The 18,465-nt window shown below is 54.8% G+C and overlaps 8 protein-coding genes across 8 annotated transcripts; 3 read left to right on the top strand and 5 right to left on the bottom strand.

Moving 5' to 3' along the window:
* Window positions 1-149: 149 nt before the first annotated feature.
* Window positions 150-1,670, bottom strand: K460DRAFT_156902 (PEBP-like protein). The gene is made up of 4 exons (XM_040926852.1): window positions 1,518-1,670; window positions 1,138-1,459; window positions 949-1,031; window positions 150-873 (listed from the first exon to the last, which is right to left on the bottom strand). Exons 2-4 carry the CDS (start codon window positions 1,289-1,291, stop codon window positions 334-336), a joined length of 777 nt encoding a protein of 258 aa, XP_040786629.1. The 5' UTR covers window positions 1,292-1,459; window positions 1,518-1,670; the 3' UTR covers window positions 150-333.
* On the bottom strand, window positions 1,629-4,288 carry K460DRAFT_156986 (Di-copper centre-containing protein). The gene is made up of 2 exons (XM_040926854.1): window positions 3,657-4,288; window positions 1,629-3,605 (listed from the first exon to the last, which is right to left on the bottom strand). The coding sequence occupies exons 1-2, from the start codon at window positions 4,158-4,160 to the stop codon at window positions 1,908-1,910; spliced, it is 2,202 nt and encodes a 733-aa protein (XP_040786628.1). The 5' UTR covers window positions 4,161-4,288; the 3' UTR covers window positions 1,629-1,907.
* Window positions 4,289-5,282, bottom strand: K460DRAFT_156900 (uncharacterized protein). The gene has a single exon (XM_040926851.1). It carries the CDS (start codon window positions 4,934-4,936, stop codon window positions 4,418-4,420), a length of 519 nt encoding a protein of 172 aa, XP_040786627.1. The 5' UTR covers window positions 4,937-5,282; the 3' UTR covers window positions 4,289-4,417.
* Window positions 5,281-6,049, top strand: K460DRAFT_156921 (uncharacterized protein). The gene has a single exon (XM_040926853.1). The coding sequence runs from the start codon at window positions 5,624-5,626 to the stop codon at window positions 6,011-6,013; it is 390 nt and encodes a 129-aa protein (XP_040786626.1). The 5' UTR covers window positions 5,281-5,623; the 3' UTR covers window positions 6,014-6,049.
* A 364-nt stretch (window positions 6,050-6,413) lies between these two features.
* On the bottom strand, window positions 6,414-8,588 carry K460DRAFT_368933 (Pkinase-domain-containing protein). Its single transcript, XM_040933871.1, has one exon. The coding sequence runs from the start codon at window positions 8,579-8,581 to the stop codon at window positions 6,638-6,640; it is 1,944 nt and encodes a 647-aa protein (XP_040786625.1). The 5' UTR covers window positions 8,582-8,588; the 3' UTR covers window positions 6,414-6,637.
* Window positions 8,589-13,715: 5,127 nt separating this feature from the next.
* K460DRAFT_289342 (pyruvate decarboxylase) lies at window positions 13,716-15,584 on the top strand (the record flags this gene model as incomplete). Its single annotated transcript, XM_040929114.1, has 3 exons — window positions 13,716-13,772; window positions 13,831-13,966; window positions 14,047-15,584. 3 exons carry the CDS (start codon window positions 13,716-13,718, stop codon window positions 15,582-15,584), a joined length of 1,731 nt encoding a protein of 576 aa, XP_040786624.1.
* Window positions 15,585-15,852: 268 nt separating this feature from the next.
* Window positions 15,853-16,854, bottom strand: K460DRAFT_290732 (S-adenosyl-L-methionine-dependent methyltransferase; the record flags this gene model as incomplete). Its single annotated transcript, XM_040929225.1, has 5 exons — window positions 15,853-15,915; window positions 15,971-16,176; window positions 16,230-16,516; window positions 16,594-16,692; window positions 16,781-16,854. The coding sequence occupies 5 exons, from the start codon at window positions 16,852-16,854 to the stop codon at window positions 15,853-15,855; spliced, it is 729 nt and encodes a 242-aa protein (XP_040786623.1).
* A 434-nt stretch (window positions 16,855-17,288) lies between these two features.
* K460DRAFT_368929 (uncharacterized protein) lies at window positions 17,289-18,168 on the top strand. Its single transcript, XM_040933870.1, has 3 exons — window positions 17,289-17,532; window positions 17,594-17,677; window positions 17,856-18,168. Exons 1-3 carry the CDS (start codon window positions 17,362-17,364, stop codon window positions 18,129-18,131), a joined length of 531 nt encoding a protein of 176 aa, XP_040786622.1. The 5' UTR covers window positions 17,289-17,361; the 3' UTR covers window positions 18,132-18,168.
* The last annotated feature ends 297 nt before the right edge of the window (window positions 18,169-18,465 follow it).

Raw genomic sequence — 18,465 nt, 5'->3', positions numbered from 1 at the left:
ATGGTGAATTTTGAGTGTATAACGTGTAAGTTATGAGTGTAGATATTAGATAGAAGACGGATCAGTCTGCGCAGCGGGATCTTGTTAAAACTACTCCGGCCCGATTGGCAATTGGACCTCCTCATCCTACAACGCCTCTATATCCTTCATTTCTTCGTCTATGCATATCAAGTATGCACTAAAGTGATTGTGTACCTCGATAATAAACATCTCGAAAGACTTTGTTTTTCAGAACAATATAGGAAGTCGCTTTACACTTTGCTTGAGAGCACAGAAGGTTGAATTACTCAGCCCATCGCCGTCGTTAGTTTTACACTTGCTATACCAACGCTTCTACAACCCAAAAGCCGCCACCCCAGCAAACAACGCAGTCACAACCCCAGCCCACACCGCCGCCGTCCCTCCACCCCTCAAAGCCACACCCGCACCAGGACTCGGCACACCAGAAGGCTCCTCATTCCCCGGCCCGACCTTGGTCTCCGTCGCCCTCGCAGGGGGGAAAGTCATCGTAGGCGTCCCCGTGAGATTCTGCACGGTAAACCAATTCGCCGCCACCGCCGAGCCGAGCCGCGTATCCGTTACAAACTGGCTGGTGTTGAACCCCACGCGGTTCCCCGTGAGATTCGCGTACTGCACCGGAAGAGCGAAATCAGCTGGCTGCGCGAACAGGACGAACGTGTAGCTGTGCGGCACGTCGCCGGGCGGCGGCGAGGGCTGGAGGTACGGCACTGCGTCTGGGTTTGTGTCGTTGGAGGCGAGGCTGAGTTGCAGTTGGCGGCCTGGAGGGGCCAGCGCGGCGGGGATGGAGATGTTTGTTGCGAGCCAGTGGAGGAGTTGGACGCGTGTGTTGTTGCGGGGGACGTCCAGGTCAACCTTTGGGGAGGGCGGGATGTTAGTTTTTATATCGTCTACGATTTTACTTTTGTATTAAATGAGTCTTGGGCTTACTAGGAGGAGGACCGCGAGCTGGGTCCTGTTCGCCCTGGTTGGCCATGTTGGGATGGTGATGTTACTGGGAGGCAGGGCGGTGTCTATGGAGGTTAGAGGGTTGGCTCGTAGATGTGGTATTGCTTCTTCTTCATCTGAAGGAACAACGTCGCATGTGAGGCTAGAGAAAGAAGGAATACATGAACATACCGTTACGAGGAACGCGCTCGCCCGGCGGAGATATCGTGTTCGTGCCATAGTTAACGCTTAGTTCTTCCGACGCTTTGATTGGGAATCCAGGTGCAGTCTGCGCAACGACGGCGGCGAGCAACGCGCCAAAACTCAGAATGGATCTACCAAACATATTTGATTGTGGTGAGAATAGTGTTTTCTCTATTACTCCGCAGCAGTCGGGGGTGTAAATAAGGCTCTTGCGCAGGTCTTCTTGTTCGCTTCACGTCTGTTTTCAGGATATCAATGACGTTGTCCAAGACATGGCGTTGCTGGCCTAAGAAGTTAGAGTACGGCCCGTCTAAATCTGGCTGTCAGCATTGTACCGCTATAGCAAGACTGTGTAAGCTTTCATCTACCTTTTTGCGATGTAATGAATTATCGAGGTTGTTAGTCGGCAATGCGCGCACGGCTGGGATGTTTGCTCCGAAATCGTAACTAAATCCTGTAGTAACGCTTATGAGACGTTTTTGACTTTCCTTGAACCTAAACTTAGCACAGGATGTGAGCGAGACACGATGATGGTAAATCAGTAGGTAAAAAACGTCAGATTACAAAATAAATAATCGGTCATAACGCCCTCAAACGTTGCGGGGCGAGGTGCCCCTGGGGTATCCCATGATTTTTGTCAAACAAGCTCATGCCAATGTACATTGCGAAAGTATTATGTAAAGAAAGATGCATACATGCACAGCCCCGAACTCATGCTATCCTTCCCTTCTCCGCTTCCTCATTCACTACCGAGCCTCTTAATACTTCTCAGCATACAGGAGGTTGCCCTTCTCGTCAACGTACTCGACCGTCTGCTTGGTGGCGCAGTAACCCTGCTCCTCCCATGGAAGGGTGGGGTAGGGGAAGACGCCAGTGGATGGGTAACCGGGCGGCTTGCCATTGCCGTTGCCAGACTCCTGGTACTCGGGGCCCTCGGGCAGGGGAATGTCGATGGGAGTGGGCTTGTAGGTGAAGGGCTTGCCGGCGGGCTTGTTCTTGGTAGCCTCGGGAAGCTTCTGGTACGGCGCGCTGAGATCAGGAAGCTCACCGTCGTTGGCGGCAGGCTTGACCTTGGTGCACTTGACGGAGATATGGAGATCGGGGATGTCATCGGCGTTGATCTCGCCGTCGACGCCAACGACCTTGTAGTGCAGATGCTCTGCGAGGTAGGACTCGACATCCTCGGGCTTAAGCGACTTGAGCTCGCCGTAGAATTCCTTGCCCTGGAGGCAGGAGGTAAGAGGGAGAGTACCAGTGGTCATGACAGGATAGGTGGAGTTGTGGCTGTTGGGCTTCATTCCACCGAGGACACCATAGGAACCGACGTAGTTGGACTGCTGAGTGTAGTCGGTGGACGGGTCGTAGTCGGCCTCACCGGTGCTGTTGCTGTAGGGAGCAGTGGAGTTTGAAACCGGGTAGGGAGCAGTGCTGTTGCCTTGGGTGGAGTTGCCGCCTGGCTGACCGACGAAGCAGTGGATGTTGTAGGAGCCGGAAGAGTACTTGTTGGCGATGATCTCGACGACAGTGTGGTAGTCACCCTCCTTGAGCGGGCGACCTAGGTACTGGCCAGTCTGTTCGTCCGTCGAACGCTTGCTCAGAGTCCTGGCACCACCGCCATAGAGGTTGGTGACGGCGCGAGCGACCTGGGAGTAGGAGCGGTCGCTGGTCTCCGGGTAATGGTACCCAAGAACGCGGGTCTCACGGATATCGTTGCTGGTGAAGTAGTTGCCGGCGGTGTCCTTGGTGAAGGGCTTCAGGGGTGTGTTGCCGTTCTTGGCCTCGCCCTGGTTCCACTGAGCCATGGGATGGTTGATGTTGCCGTTGGCGACCCAGGTGTTGGGCACGATCAGCTGGTACATGGCAAGCAGACGGTCAATGTTGGTGTGGTGAAGCCAGAAGAGGGGGTCGAAGGATGAGATATCGAGGTAGTACATGTGGCCACCGGATTCACCACCAGCCGTGTTGTGGACAGCGTCGTGGACGGATTCGAAGCTGTCGCTCGAAGACAGGTCAGTTCGGACACCGATTTGCGAAGTGCTGGCCTCGCCCCAGGACTGCTTGCTGGAGAAGAGAGCGAAGACACGGTCACGGAGAGAGACACGCTGGGCATTGAAGCGAGCGCTCAATTCGTTGTTGTTGCTGCGAGTGGGGTTGCCGACCGGGCGGCGGAGAGTAATGGGCCAGCTGTTCCATGGGCCTCCACCGATCTCATCGGGAAGAGAGTCGCCGAAGCTGTAGGAGTAGAGCGGGTTGCGGATCGTGACACGGCCTTCGGGCTTGTTCACGGTGACCTGCTGGTCGCGCATCAGGGCAGGAACAACGGGCTGGTTCTGACCGGGGTCCATGGCCCAATCCCAGTAAGGCATACGAAGAGTGGACGCAGCGTCCCTCAAGCGGTCCTGCTCGTCAGAGGGGAAGTCGTCGATGACCTCCTGAATGCTCTGGTACAAAGCTTGCTAAAGAAATTGTCAGCATGCGTCGTGTAACAAGTGGGCATTCTCGCATACCTCGTAAATGGCAAGATAGGGCCTGTGCCAGGATCCGAAGAGAGTCTGAGCATGGGGGCAGAAACCAGCCTGGTTGACAAGAGGAGTGGGGAAGTTGTTCCATGTCTGGAAGGGACGACCGTGGATACCGGCAACCTGGTAGTACGACAGCCTGTCGTTCTTGTCCTTGGCCTGGAACCTCTCCATGCCCAGGAGATACAGGTTCCACTGGTCTTGGTTGTTCCTCAGCTGGCGAATCTCCAGGCGGGGGGCCGAGTTGATGCCATTGCAAGCACCGTTTGAGCGAGTGCCCGCGGTGCAGACACCGGTGATGGCAGTGAAGCCATCAGACTGGCGCTTCTCAAGCGCATCAGCGACCTCTTCGATTTGCATCTTGATGGCATCATTTCCGCGGCGATGTGCGTGGTGGTGGGCGCCGTGCTGGAAGGCAACGGTGAACTGGAGGAGGGCGAACAGGGCGACGAGCATGGTCATCATGCTCTGGGGCTTGCTGAAGTTTGCCATGTTGTCGAATGCTGCTAGAGTATTCTTCGAAAAAAGACCAAGAGGGCCTAAGCCAGGGAAGCAGAACAGAAAGCGACTCGGAGACGAGGCGCCGAGACGAAAGGAATGTCAAGAGCGATGCGTTTGTAAATGAGCGTAACGACCTTGGAGAGTTCCACAGGTCTAAAAGAGAAAAAGGCGGTGTCTAGAAACCTCTCGTGGACGAGGGAGGAATCAGAGGGTTGGCGTACAAGGGCAGGGGCGGGCAGTTGGCAGGGTCATATATCGAAGCATGCGGTTCCAAGCCTATGCTCAAGAGGGACTGGGCGGGTCGCGGTCGTCACCCATTTGGACACGAGGCGGTAGAAGCGGTAGCGGTGGACAGGTGGGCGCATCGCTGTGGTGGCAGTGTCGGGGACGTGTGGTGGTGTTGATTCGCTGGAGGGGGGGAGTGTTGTGGGGAATTGAAGAGCGCCCCCTGACGATGCCGAAACGAGCCTCCACCAGGGGCCCACCAAAGATCTGCGGGAGGTTGCCCCTGACTTGCCCTCAAGCAGACAGGACGCCTCGCGGCAAATGGGGGCATTGCAGGCCCATGGTTTGGAGCCGACCAGCCAGACCAGAGCAGCCATGCCATTGTCGCGCCAGGGTCCTGAGGTCCTGTGTCGTACGCTGGAGATAAAGCCCCACCGTGCCCGTGTAATTGTGCAACCTATTCGACTCGAATGGACCAGAGAAGATAACGACAGGACCGTGAGACAGAGATGGAGATAGAGAGAGAGACAGGAACGTGGCATAGCAGGTGGAGTGGAAGACCTGTCTACCACAAGCAGTTAGCATTCATTCAGCCATGCCATTCATCCCCGCTGAAGGAACTATTATTCACAGTCAGCTCCCTCCCCTATACGGTCCAGTCCAGTCCAGTCTGACAGTCTAATTGTGTCCATCCACTCTGCTCACCACCACCACCAACAACAACAGCAACAACACGCAAGGGAGGCGTACGCATTGCAAAAGCGACTGTCGCATCCTCATCTTGCAGTGCCGCTCGCTGTCCATGTAAGGAAGGCATCTTCGTCTCCACCCGCACATGGACCGCTTGGTTTTCCGGACCAAACAGGCAGGCGCCCACCCCCGTCTGCAACTTCCTTCCTCGGCTCCTCGCTTGTCGACCAGATCCAACCTTATGCACCACCACAACGCCGCCGTGTTTCACCAACCCAAAGCTCGGGACACCTGAATCAACGTTTCTCGCCCCATTCTTTTTTTTTTCCCTCTCTTTTGCACGTCGCTGTTTCATCTCAATCGCGAGTCCCTCTAATCATCCGCCCAGTCGGCCCATGGCGGCAGTGCTTGAGTTGACGTCAACCCTTTCCACTCTTTTGTGGGTTGCAATGTTGCTCGATCCATACCTTTTTCCCAACAGCTTGCGCATCTAACTCGGCAGTACCGTGTACCTACAGACTTTGTTCGGTACGCTCGGGATGACATGCCTGGCCTATACTCTTACCAACTATCATGCTTATGGCCTAACCGTAGCCTTCATAGTAGCCTGCGCCATGACACGAGAGGAACGACACTCAAATTTCGTGCCGCCCGCCCATTGCAGAGAACCATCCATAGCGCCGAGCCGTCCCTCGTATCTGGGCACGCTGTCCATCTCGTATCCGATTCGCCATGAACGCTACATCGCAGCCAACCTATACAACGCTCACATGCCTCTCCTTCAGCTCACCTACCTCACGCCATCTCTCTGTCCTACACAACCTGCCTATTTGATTCTTCGTCCCTTCTCCTCATCAGCAGTAGTATTGGCTGCACGGTCAAGTGCAGTCGCGCGCATCCCCGTTGTCGTGCGACTATTGGTGGCGTGAACTCCACTACAGCCTTACGCCGTCAGGGGCAGGCACACCACGCCAGTAACGTGATACGGTACAGCCAGACGACGACGATCTACGCATACGCGTCTTGTCCTGCTATTCATAGTATGCATAAGCAATGATATGTCTTGGGTCTTCCTCTAGCTCGTGCTATATACGAGCAAAGAACCACAACTCATCTTGCAGAAAAGAATCCTGCACAACGTCGTCGACTGCCTATTTCGTCATCGATGAAACATCAAATCACTCACTACTCACCAGCACAGCGACAACCCAATCGCACGCGGCAGCCCTCATTCCTCCTCTTTAATTCACCCTTCTCATTCCTCCTCTCTCTCCAATTCAGTACAGAGCACACCCAAACAAAACTAAACACAGTCAGAAGAAGAAACTGCAAATGCAAATGGTATCATTCGATATAAACTACTTAATCCCTCTCTGTGCAGCCGTAAGATAGAAAAGGCGTCGCTGTGATTGGCGTGGAAAAACTGGGTATATGACCTCTTTATACGTAGAACTCGCTCACTCACTCACTCACTCACTCATTCACTCAACTCACAAAAGAAAAGAATAGAAAACAGAATAGAAAACACAACCACCCAAGAAAGGCTAAAACCACTACTGAAAAGCGCCCCGAATCTTGGCATACAACTCGGTATCCAAGAAATTATAGTTCGGATCGCTAAAGCAAAACGGCGCACGTAGCAAGGTCTCGGCCGTGGGGCGTTCCGTCGGATCAATCGTGAAGCAATCGTACATGAAACTAAGGCCCTCGACTCCAATCACCCTAGACACGTCCTCGGGAATAGGCGGCGCTTGATTGAGGGAGCCGAGCTTGTAAATGGCGCCAATGGCCTCCTCCTTGCTCCACGGCCGCTTGCCCGCAAACATTTCGAGCACCACGCAGCCGAGGGACCAAATGTCTACCTTGGCGCTGTACCCTTGGCCCTGCGAACGGATGACTTCCGGAGCCATCCAGAATACCGAGCCTTGCATGCTGTTTGTTACGTCGTTGCCGTAGATGTCGTCCGACTTCTTGGAGATGCCAAAGTCGGAGATTTTGCACGTGCCGTCGAGATCGAGCAGGATATTGTCCGCTTTCAGGTCGCGGTGTAGGATGCCTTCGCGGTGGAGGTACGAGAGGCCGAGCAGGGTTTGCCGCGTCAGCGACGAGACGACGGATTCTTCAAATTTGCCGTGCTTGCGAATACAACTGCCCACACTGCCACCGCTGATGTACTCCAAGAAGATCGAAATCGAGTATTCTTTGCGCTCGCAACCCAGATATTGCACAATGTTGGGATGGTCGAGATGCTGCATCGTGTCAATCTCTTGGTCCAAACTCTTCACTAGCTCCTTGATCTTGTCTTTGTCGGAGCCAGCCGCTTTGGCGTTGACCTCGACTTGTTTCACGGCAATGAGCTCTCCGGTTGTGATGTTCATACCCAAGTAGACGCGGCCGAATGTTCCTTTGCCGATGAGTTGACCCTTCATCCATTTGAACGTCGGTTGGCGTGACGGTAGAGGAAGGTGATCTTGAGGTATGGTCTCAAGCTGTATGAGTCGTGAGCCCCGTGGTGGCTTAACTTGCTCGATCCTGGCGTGAAACATCTTGGTCGACTTCCTCCTCACAATATCACCACCGCCACGAAGTGTAGCAACCCGCGATGGTCCTGCGCCGGCAGGCACCTGGCCTGGAAGAGGCCTCTTCTCGAGGGGCTTATATTGTGACTTGACGACTTCACGGATAGACTTTGTGCGCCCAAGACCAACGCCCGACTTCCTCATGTTGCGTTGGGCAATAGACTGCAAGCCAGCCTTGCCTCGGGTGAGGGGCTGGCTTGGAGCTACACCTTCGTTGAAGGCAGCTGCTGTAGCGCGATTCTCACCCGCTGCATTATTAGACGCATCTGCCTCCTCTTCTTCGAGCATCGGCTGGTCAAGGTTGACGTTGGGGAAGAGCTCGTCGAGATGATCCACAAGTTGCTCAGCAGGCGGACGGTTGGCCCAAACATCGCTAGCGAACGATTCGCGGCGCGAGAACTTGTTCGACTCATCTGGAGAGTCAGTCCAGGTTGCAGAGGCTGCCGATTCAGGGGGGAAATCGCTTGGCTGGGAATCGCGATCACCAGTTGCACTAGGCTCCGCTGACTTTTCTGCGACCTTGTTCAGCTCCACCCTGGACCGCTGTGTTTTGAGCGTGAGATTGGGCCTTTGACTGCGCGAATTGCTTCGTGCAATCGGTGCGTTCTTCACGGGAGTAGGTGGGCCAGCGCGTGCTAGCGGTGCGGCGAACAGTCCGTCGTCGGAATCATCATCAGATGAATCCACCGGATCTAGGTTGGGCGACTTGGAAATGAAGGAAACATGGGCTTCTTCAAAGACATGCGTTGGACCCCATACCGATGCCCTAGACGACTCTCTGCTTAGCATAGTGGCAGGAGGTTGCGCTGAATGAGGACTTAGGTCCGGCGACTTGGACCGCTCCTCCCTCAGCTTCGATACTGCGGGATTCTTAGGAGTCGGCATCTCAAGAGAGAGGTTCGGCTTCTCAGGTGCCATATCGTTTAATAGATCTTCGACATAGTCAGGTATTCTGAATGGCACATCACCCTTGCTCATTGTAAACTCGCCGGGGCTACGAGGTGACGAACCTGGACTATTCCTACCAGAGCCGGTCCTAGCTCCAAATCCGTTGTCCCGGAGTACTGTCGCGGAGGGGCGCTGACTCTCGGGCGACACACTATCTTTTGGAGGAGGCTTTGGAGGGGCTTTGGTTGCTGCCCCTATTGAGCCTCCGGCCATACCAGCTCCAATGATAGCAGCGGCGATACCAGACAATCCGCTTGGGCCCTGTGGGATCGCCTTGCGCTTGTCTGATGGCGACTCGGTTGATCGTCGCTTGACTGGGGCATCATCGCCTTCCGGCCACGATCCTCGATTCTTAGCCCTGGATAGGGAGTTGGCTTTGAGTAGAGTACTCGTGTCAGCTGGAACAGGCGGTGGCGCTCTCTGAGGCACTAGTTGCTTGCTCTTCCGCTCCTCGGCGTCTTCAAATGGCCGCTTAACATCTTCATATGGAGACCTACGTGGCTTGTCAAAATCGACCGTATGCTTACTTCGGAAGCCAACACTGTCGCTTGATGCGGAGTTCAAATCGGGACTATGTCCTTGGATTCTGTGCATGCGGCCCTTCACATATTCGTCATGTTTCCGCTTATTCTCCTTCCGGTGTTCTTCCGCAGCAATTTCCAGTAGTCTGCGGCGTTCCTGCTCTGGCATCTCATCGCCTGTACCCCACGATGGCTCTGCAGACCTGTTAACACCATGTAGTCGATCTGCCACAGCATCAGGTGTCACTTCGTTCTTCTTGGCCATTTCGCGTAAAGCTGCGCTCTTGTCAGGAACTAGTGTAGACTCGCCAGACTTCCCACCAGGAGAGTCCAACTGGGAGTCAGCATTCAGACGGGTATATGTAGACTCGTCGAAGCCCTTGCCGACTGTTTGCGGAAGCGAGACACCTAGTCCGGCAGAAGTGGCAGTTGTCCCCTCTTGAGGAATCTTGACGAAGATCTTGAGCTCTCCGTGTCGGTTACCCAGGTGGGATCGAGCTTTGAGCAGTTTGGAGTCAGAGAGGGGTTCTTCATGGTCATATTGGCCGGGTAAAGTGAGGTGCAGCTCCACGCCGGGGATCAAGCTTAGACCTTGGCTTAATTCCTCGCAACATACAGCTCGCAAGGTGGCTGCCGAGTCTACATTCGTCACATCAATCAGACGATAGTTCCAACCATCCGGCGTCACAAACGCAAATTTGCGGTCATCCCCTTTGGAACCTTGTCCGCGACCGGCCGCTCGATTCTCCAAGTCCGCTTGCGCAGATCGTCCCGAAGGCGGTCGCTCGTTCAATGAGGTTTCACTCGAGTTCATGCCAGACTTTCCAAATATAGCTCCATTAGCATGGTGGCGATGACTTGCTGGACTGGTGGGTGAGTCTAGGCTGGTATCATCAGGCGACGGATGACTATCCTTCTTCCTCTCCCTACCCATGATCTTGTTGAAGAAGCCCTTGTGATGATCTTTGGCGCTCAATGGGACGTCTCCTGTGTCGTATCGCGCCATCCCTGTGCCAGGTCTTGAGCCTTCGTGACCATTCTTCCTGTTCTCGTTGCGACTCTCAGATCGACCTTCAAAGGATTTCCCAGAGGGTGGTCCTGAGCCAGTATTCGCAAAAGTAGACAGGTTGGACTCGGAACTGTTACCACGATTGTGTGTATAGTAACGCGACGCCGAATTGCTCAGACCTGCGCTGAGCTGCCCGCCATTCGTAGCTAGACGAGCCGGCGGAAGCGCTGGGCTGTGCTGCGGGCTTGCCTGTCGAAAGCTTCCAGCAGCCAGCGACGACGGTCCAAAATCACCAGAGGTGCTCGGACTGTGTTTCTTGGACCTAGGCTCCAAATCTCGCAATACCTCCTTGGAATAAGCGCTACGTGCAGGACCTTCTGAGAAATCAGGGGTCGGACCAAGACCAGGAACCGTGAAATTTCGCTGTGTCGATATGCGCCTAGGCAAATTTGAACTCGCACCTGCACCAGGCGATTGGACGAGCAGCTGGCGTCCAGGGCTCTCCTCGCCGTTTCCAGCGGTGGTTGGCGTCGAACCAAAATCCATGCGGGTGCTCATATAGGGTGAATTCTCGACGGTGCCTTCTGTCCCAGCGCTACCCAGGGTTAACCCAGTATCGGATCGTTGCGGTGCTCGAGCGTTGCCTGGAATACCCGTCTCGACAATGGATCGAACAAGTCTGCGGAGTTTGCGACCCTCGTCTCTTTCTCTGTTCTGGTCCCAACCGGTCCCGCTTGCAGTGCACTGTTTTGCCAGTTGTGGAAAGATGACCTGATGCATCATAGCCACATTACCCTTGCTCCCATGGCCGCGGCCAATGTCGAGGAACCTTGACCCCTCCAAGCCCAAAGTTTTGAACGTCTGTTGCCAATCGCTTGAGAAGCCATTACTTGCCAGCCAGTGCTGTACGCGTTCGGCGGGCCATTGTGCGGATGCATCGTGGGGTGATATCGGGGTTGTGCCGTTACTATCAGGGCGGTGGTAGACGCTACTCTGGTGCTGCAGCATGGGGTTCTGCATGGTGGCTGTAGGCGGCCCGGGCGAGTCATAGCCTTGGGTTCTTTCGGTTGGTATGTTTAGGTGATTGCGACTACTGGGTGTCGGAGGGACATTGAATCCTGCGTTGGCACCATACTGCACATTCTGCACGCTATCATGAAGTGTAGAGAAGCCTTGCGCTGAGCCATCATTATTCGCCGGGTAGTTGTCATCCCTATAAAAGCTTGGCTCCGCGTACTGTCTTGAGGTATGCAGCGGGGGAATGCCAACGCCCGGCCCAAACGATTCTCCTCCGGGTATGTATGTGGCCGAAGTCAAGGGAGCTTCCTGCTGCTGCGGGGGTGGAGGCCCGGGGGGAGGCGGAAGATTGCCGCCATGGTAATTGCGGTACAGGCTGGGGTCGTAGCCTTGTTGCGGATACTGCTGTCTCGGCGGCCCCCAGTTGTTCGAGTGCGGAGGAGGTGGGATGTTGATGCCGCCGAGATTGTTGTAGCCCGAGGGTCTTGGAGGTGGAGGGGGAAGGGCGATATGGCCCGAGGGAGTCGACGAGGGCTGCGGCGGAGGAGGCGGAATGTACTGATGCATGGCTGGACGCTGGAGGTAGCTCTGCTGTCTTTGTACGGCCTGTGGGTCTGTTACGGTATGCGCTCTTCCGCGCGGACTGGTAGACTGGGCACCGCCTCCCGGCGACAGCAAAGGATATGGCGAGCTCAAGTTGCCTGCAGGCGTGAGGAGGGACGAGGGGGGAGAGGCGACAGTGGGATTCTCAGGTAGGAGAAGATGGCTCGGCGGGTTGTGGTTCGGACGAGCAGTCGATAGGGGCGCTGGGGGACCGCGACGACTTGGGCGATCTGATGGGTTTGAAATGTTGGACGAGGACCGCTGCCTGGGCTCTGTGGGCATGTCTACTCGACAATCGAGGGTGAGAGAGGTCCTCGATTCGATTGGGGTCAGGACACAGCGCGCTCATGACGACATGACGCTAGAGCTGAGGTGTTGTCCACAGGCCTGAGTCGCCGCGCTCAATTCGCGAGACGTCTTGGGCTCCTTTTGCTCGGCCCAGTCTCGTATGGCGTTGGCGACGGACGTTGGGTGCGGGCGGAGGTAGACGCGGGTGCTAGCGGGCAACTGCACTAGGCGGAAACAGTTGCAACGGCGGACTACAAGGAACAATGAGACTGTCGAGGAGACGGTGTCGATGGCTCTGTCTCGAAGACAGGTCCAGGTCAAGAGAGGTCAGATTAGATCAGATCAGAGAAGCGCGGCGCCTGCGCTTAGAGTGGGCGCTTCGAGGTATGGCGATGCTTGGCCCCGTCGCAACAAAGACGCAACGCAGGTACACGGGCGGAACAATTCAGCAAAGGCAAAGGCAAGGCAAGCGATGAGCAGATAGCACACGAGGGAGGCGACAGGTCAGTGACGGGGCGGAGATGGAGTGCGCGCGGGCAATGCGGGCTGGCTGAGAGGGTGGTGGTGGAGGTGGGCACGGACCATGGGTGAGGGAGGGAGGGAGGGTGATTTGTCGGACGCACCCGCAGCACACCAGCAGCCGACATGGACATGGACATGGACATGGATATGGATATGGATATGGATATGGAAGCGCCGCCAGCCGTGGAGGTTGATGAGTCTCTGGCACTGCTGTACTCTTTGCCAGCTCATGCGCAGGGGAGGGGAGGAGATATGATGGGATGGGATGGGAGGGGAGGGGAGGGGTCAGCGCTGAGACAGCAGCGGACAAGGTGCTGATCGATGATGATGAGCCACCAAATCTTGCCTGCGTGCCTCCACTGGGCAATGGGTATCAAGTTAGTTTTTCTTTCTGTGGTGTCGTGGTCGATATATAGTAAGAAACAGGCAAACCCCTGGAAGACTTCTCTCTCTCTCTCTCTCCTATGCTGCGGAGATGGCCTCAGCCGAATTCCCAAAAGTCGCGTGTCCATGAGGTCCGTTTCGCAAGACCATCCATCGATCCATGACTGCGGCCGTGGACGACCAACTCGCAGGCGATACAACAGGGCAACAGGATAGTAGATAGCACCGTAGCAGAGCATGGATGCGGCATCGCTCAGTCGGCCCGGCCTGGCATCCACTCTGCCCTCGTACGCCCACTTTTTCCCAGACATGCACCTCTCCTAACCCGTGTCTTTCGATGGCATCCTGCGCCCGGCTGCGCGTGTCTCGCGACTCTGGACACTCGGTGAAGATTCTGCAAAAAAACTGAAGCAGCAAGCCCGCCCTCGCAACTCGTACATCGCCTAGATCTGATAGCCAGCCGTTAAAAATGGAGCCGGGATCAAATAACCACGCAGATCCTGAAGGTCACGCCATGTGAGCTGACCGAGATGCGACGAATGCATCCAAAACTGCGCGCGTCGTGTTACTTGTGGTGCTGTTCAACAACACCGTCGCCGGTTAAGACCGGAGGAGTGAGGTCATAGCTACATTACAGTACAACCTACTCCTGCTCCCATAAAGCCAGTCGTGCCCAGCAGCAACCACCACGCCCATCCAAACACCACATCTTGACCATCTACCCAACCCTCTACCATCCTACCAACCTGACATCATCATCATGGCACAGCAGGATCTCCGCGCCCAGGAGATTGAGAACCCAATCGACATTGCTGAGGTACGCTTGACACACCTCACTACCACTACTACTACTCCTGCTGACCACGGATTGCCAGTATCTCTTCCGACGACTCAAACAAGTCGGCGTCGAGTCGATCCACGGCCTGCCCGGAGACTACAACCTCGTCGCCTTGGACTACATCCCCAAGGTGGGCTTGAAGTGGGTCGGCAACTGCAACGAGCTGAATGCTGGTACGTGAAGCCATTGAACCCTTGCTTCCGCCTTCGCTTGCGGCAGCTACCGGCATCCAATCGCTAACACACATGCACAGGCTACGCGGCTGATGGCTACGCACGCGTCAAGGGCATCGCCGCCCTCGTCACCACCTTTGGCGTCGGTGAGCTCTCTGCGGTCAATGCCATTGCAGGTGCCTACTCCGAATACGTCCCCATCGTCCACATCGTCGGATACCCATCCACCATCTCGCAGAAGAACGGAGCCCTACTCCATCACACACTCGGAAATGGCGACTTCACAGTCTTCTCAAGAATGTCCGAGGAGATCTCCTGTGCTGTCTCCATGCTCAACAATCAGCATGAAGCGGCGACGCTGATCGACAACGCCATTCGCGAGTGCTATCTGCAGTCGAGGCCCGTCTACATTTCCCTCCCCAGTGACATGGTGCAAAAGAAGATCGACGGCAACAGACTGAACACCCCCCTGGACTTGAAGTACGCGCCCAACGATCAGGAAGCTGAAGACTACGTCGTCGATGTCGTGCTCAAGTACCTCCAAGCCGCAAAGAACCCCGTCATCCTGGTCGACGCCTGCGCGATCCGACACCGAGCACTCAAGGAGACGCATGACTTGGTCAAGAAGTCGGGCATCCCAACCTTTGTTGCGCCCATGGGCAAAGGCGCCGTAGACGAGACCCTCCCTAACTATGGAGGTGTATATGCCGGCAACGGCAGCAACGCTGGAGTTCGCGAGCGCGTAGAGTCTTCGGACCTGGTCATTAGCATCGGTGCTATCAAGTCTGACTTCAACACCGCGGGCTTCACAATTCGCATGTCGCAGATGAACACCATCGACTTCCACAGCTATGGAGTCAAGGTTCGTTACTCAGAATACCCTGGTGTGCGGATGAACGGTGTTCTTGCCAAGGTCACAGCCAAGCTCGGAAGGCTGAACATTGAGGCCGGTCCTCAACCCAGCAACAAGATCCCCCAGCAAGAAGTCTCCTCATCCGAGCCCACAGTCACACATGCCTGGTTCTGGCCACGCCTCGGCCAATGGCTCCAGAAGGACGACGTCATCATTACCGAGACCGGCACCTCCAACTTTGGTATCTGGGAGACGCGCTTCCCCGCGGGCGTGAACGCCATTTCCCAAGTCCTTTGGGGCTCCATCGGATACGCCACCGGCTCCTGCCAGGGTGCTGCTCTCGCTGCCAAAGAACTGGACATCAAGCGCACCATCCTCTTCACAGGCGACGGCTCCTTCCAGCTCACCGCCCAAGAAGTCTCGACCATGCTGCGGAATAAGCTCAACCCCATCATCTTCGTCATCTGCAACAACGGCTACACAATCGAGCGCCTCATCCACGGCATGGAGGACCCGTACAACGACGTCCCAGAGTGGAAATACAAGGAGCTGCCAAGGGTCTTTGGCGCAGAAGAGGGCAGTGTGTTGACATACAGGGTCAGCACCAAGGAGGAGGTGGAGAACCTCTTCAAGGATGAGGAGTTCTCGAGCGGCGAGACCAAGAAGATGAGGTTTGTCGAATTGGTCATGCCATGGGATGACGCGCCGGCTGCGTTGAAGGCCGTGTGTGAGTCGGCGGCGAGGACCAATGCTAAGACCGAATAGGTGTATGTGTATTGATGCATGAATGATTATGACATAGACTAGATACTGAATAGACTTGGAATACCAGAGTAGTAATAAATACAATACTCATCTCAACAACCTCTTCTCAATGTTGACACTCCGTGGCGAACAACTGTTAGAAACATACAGTAGAAAGTTTGTTGTTGGTATTAGACGACTACGAAAGCCATATCTAAACCAATTAATCAGTCATGTCCATAGCTTGTTCCCTATTTTCATAAGACATGTAAGCAGGTTCTTCATCCTTTTACTCGAGCGCCTCTGTCTCAGCCATCTCAAAATCAAAGTCTCCAAAATATACACAAAGAGCCTACAATCGCGTCAGCATCTGGCTCAACTTCTTCTTCATGTTCAAGGCCGCATACCTTGCTCGCGCCCATCATAGCATAATGAGCTACCTCAAGCTTCTTCCCTTCCTGTGAATACCTCGCAATCTGGTTCAGATCCGAAGTGCGCGGAAGATACAGGACCAGATCCTTGCTAACGCGCGAGAAGCTCTTGTACAGCGTATCCAGATTATACGGCTCCATCTTGGTCAGATCGAACACGTCTTCTGCGCCGTACTCGGTTCCTACCGCCAAAATCAACATACAAACAATGAGAAAGGAGGAAAAGGATACTGACCTCCCCACGGCGGACTCGCGAAAATAACCACATTCTTCTGTCCCGCAAACCGACTAATAGCCTCGAAGCAGTCGCCCGTCAGCCAAAAGATCTTGCTCGCCACGCCGTAGATTTCAGCATTGTGCTTTGCGCATTTCATCGTCTTGGCGTCCTTTTCAATAGCGAAGACACGCTCCCAGCGGCCGGAGCGGGCGAGGGCGATGGCATTGCCGCCTACGCCGGCGAACGCGTCGACAATGACGGTTTTGTCTTTGGGTGCCGACTCGGCTATGTGAGCTGCGATTTTACTTTTTGGGGGGGAAAACAAAATGTTAGTTTCTCGGACGGAGAGTTTGGAGAGGGTGGGCAGAATGAGCTGACTGACTTTGCGATGGGTTCGGGAGTTACGCCGAACCAGGCGTCTTCGGTCATCCATATGCCTTTGTCGTATTGTTCCCAGATTTTGAAGCGCTGAAACCAGTATCTACAGGGATTGTATTAGCATTCGAACTATATATATATATATATATATATATATGCGTGTGTGTAGGATAGCTGGGCTTCATGTCTACTTTTTTAGGTGTTCTGGGAACTGGTCGGCGTGCATCCACTGATTGATGCCTTTCTCGTTCGGTTTCTCATCCATGTTGGTAGAGCACCGCACGCTCTCGCGCCCTCTCCCAAGTCTAAACTGTTTCAAGACCTCTCTGGTCTTTTATTTTTCAATAGCTCTTTTCACGGTGAGGTGGGAGAAACGAGCAACAGGACGTAGTTGATAGAAGGGAACATTGAAATCTATATAGCGCCAAACCAGTTTGAGTATAGCGTAAGCCGAGCGCGACTGCCTGACCAAATTGTTCGGCTACGCAACGTGGAATGAGTATAGATCTGTTCAAAGCGCCAATCTCTTACTTTGACGGAGAATTTCAAGCTCGCATCAGAAATAGATTCTCGCCCTACACTGCAAGTGCGCAGCTTCAACACCTTCCATCCGCCGCGCGCATTAGCGCCTTCCGCCGATCCCGTCAAAGCTATGGCCACAACCACCGAGCCTCAACACCTGTCCTCGATCGACAACAACACCCGTGTGCCCACTTCACCAGACCCGTCACACCGCTCCTCGACGCCCAAAAGCCCGCACATCATCGGCAGCATGTTTGGCGTCTTGAATCGCTTCATCTCCAAGCTCGACGCCGCGCCTTTGGACGATCAACAGTCTACTACGAATGGCGTGTATGGCTTCCAGGTGCTGAGGAACGCGAATCAGGAGGTGCCGCTGGAGCCGTGGTTTGATTTTGTGATTGGGATTAACGGGCGGACTATTGTAGGTTTTCGCTTTATTGGGCTGGTGGTAATGGGATCTAGGATGCTTGCTGATGATGCAGGATAACCCTGATCCCTCGCTCTTCGCAACGGAGGTTAGGAATTCTGCTGGTACCACGATCAGCTTGGGGGTGTTTAGTGCAAAGGTAAGTTATGCTGATTGATTGATTTTTGTCACGTCAGTTCTATTTTCGAGCGACTTCGCGTCTCGGACAACCTAACCAGGTCGCATGTTAAAATGTCACGCTTGCAATTATTGAATAGACCCAGATTTTTTGAATGCTGCCTGGCATATGCCCTTATTTAAGCTAACCATATATCAAGGGCCAAAAAATCCGCGAGGTCTATCTAAACATCCCCGCCGAGAAGCCCACTCTCGGCGTCTCGTTGCAATGGGCGCCACTCTCCGTCTCCGAAGACGTATGGCACATCCTCGACGTGATTCCCAACTCTCCGGCCGACGTAGCAGGTCTACTGCCGTACGGTGACTATGTCATCGGGAGTCCCGAAGGCCTTGTTCGAGGCGAATCCGGGCTAGGTGAGCTGGTTGAAGACGTGCGTCGATCCCTTTTTCTCTTTATGGTTTTGAAAAGGGCTTAAATTGATGCGACGAGATGTAGTTTCTAAACCGCCCGCTGAGACTGTACGTGTACAACCACGAATACAACGTCACGCGACCCGTCACCATCACTCCATCGCGCAACTGGGGCGGCGAGGGAGCACTAGGCTGCGTCCTCGGCTTCGGTGCGCTACATCGCATTCCCGTTTCCCTTGATGAGCCACCACAAGCACCGGGAGAAACTCTCTTCTCCACCGACAACGGGGCGACTTCTTTCGATGAAAAGCGACCTGTCTCATCCTCTGCTAACCTGTCGCCTGCCCAAATCGGCGCACCGCCAGAGCTTTTCGTACCAGCAAATTTGGCACTGCCGTC

The sequence above is a fragment of the Cucurbitaria berberidis genome (assembly GCF_010015615.1).
Source record: "Cucurbitaria berberidis CBS 394.84 unplaced genomic scaffold K460scaffold_4, whole genome shotgun sequence".
NCBI lineage: Eukaryota > Fungi > Ascomycota > Dothideomycetes > Pleosporales > Cucurbitariaceae > Cucurbitaria > Cucurbitaria berberidis.
Note: the sequence above shows the minus strand (reverse complement) of the source record. Positions and strands in the feature narration are given on the sequence as shown.

What these genes read in the sequence shown, in the direction of transcription:
- K460DRAFT_156902 (XM_040926852.1), bottom strand. Translation starts at nt 1,291, where the DNA reads ATGTTTGGTAGATCCATTCTGAGTTTTGGCGCGTTGCTCGCCGCCGTC. An exon ending in CGAGCGCGTTCCTCGTAACG is followed by an intron (nt 1,032 to 1,137) that starts GTATGTTCATGT and finishes TAACCTCCATAG; the next exon opens with ACACCGCCCTGCCTCCCAGT. An exon ending in AGCTCGCGGTCCTCCTCCTA is followed by an intron (nt 874 to 948) that starts GTAAGCCCAAGA and finishes CCCTCCCCAAAG; the next exon opens with GTTGACCTGGACGTCCCCCG.
- K460DRAFT_156986 (XM_040926854.1), bottom strand. Translation starts at nt 4,160, where the DNA reads ATGGCAAACTTCAGCAAGCCCCAGAGCATGATGACCATGCTCGTCGCC. An exon ending in CCTATCTTGCCATTTACGAG is followed by an intron (nt 3,606 to 3,656) that starts GTATGCGAGAAT and finishes CAATTTCTTTAG; the next exon opens with CAAGCTTTGTACCAGAGCAT.
- K460DRAFT_156900 (XM_040926851.1), bottom strand. Translation starts at nt 4,936, where the DNA reads ATGCCACGTTCCTGTCTCTCTCTCTATCTCCATCTCTGTCTCACGGTC.
- K460DRAFT_156921 (XM_040926853.1), top strand. Translation starts at nt 5,624, where the DNA reads ATGACATGCCTGGCCTATACTCTTACCAACTATCATGCTTATGGCCTA.
- K460DRAFT_368933 (XM_040933871.1), bottom strand. Translation starts at nt 8,581, where the DNA reads ATGGCACCTGAGAAGCCGAACCTCTCTCTTGAGATGCCGACTCCTAAG.
- K460DRAFT_368929 (XM_040933870.1), top strand. Translation starts at nt 17,362, where the DNA reads ATGTTTGGCGTCTTGAATCGCTTCATCTCCAAGCTCGACGCCGCGCCT. An exon ending in GGATTAACGGGCGGACTATT is followed by an intron (nt 17,533 to 17,593) that starts GTAGGTTTTCGC and finishes CTGATGATGCAG; the next exon opens with GATAACCCTGATCCCTCGCT. An exon ending in TGGGGGTGTTTAGTGCAAAG is followed by an intron (nt 17,678 to 17,855) that starts GTAAGTTATGCT and finishes CCATATATCAAG; the next exon opens with GGCCAAAAAATCCGCGAGGT.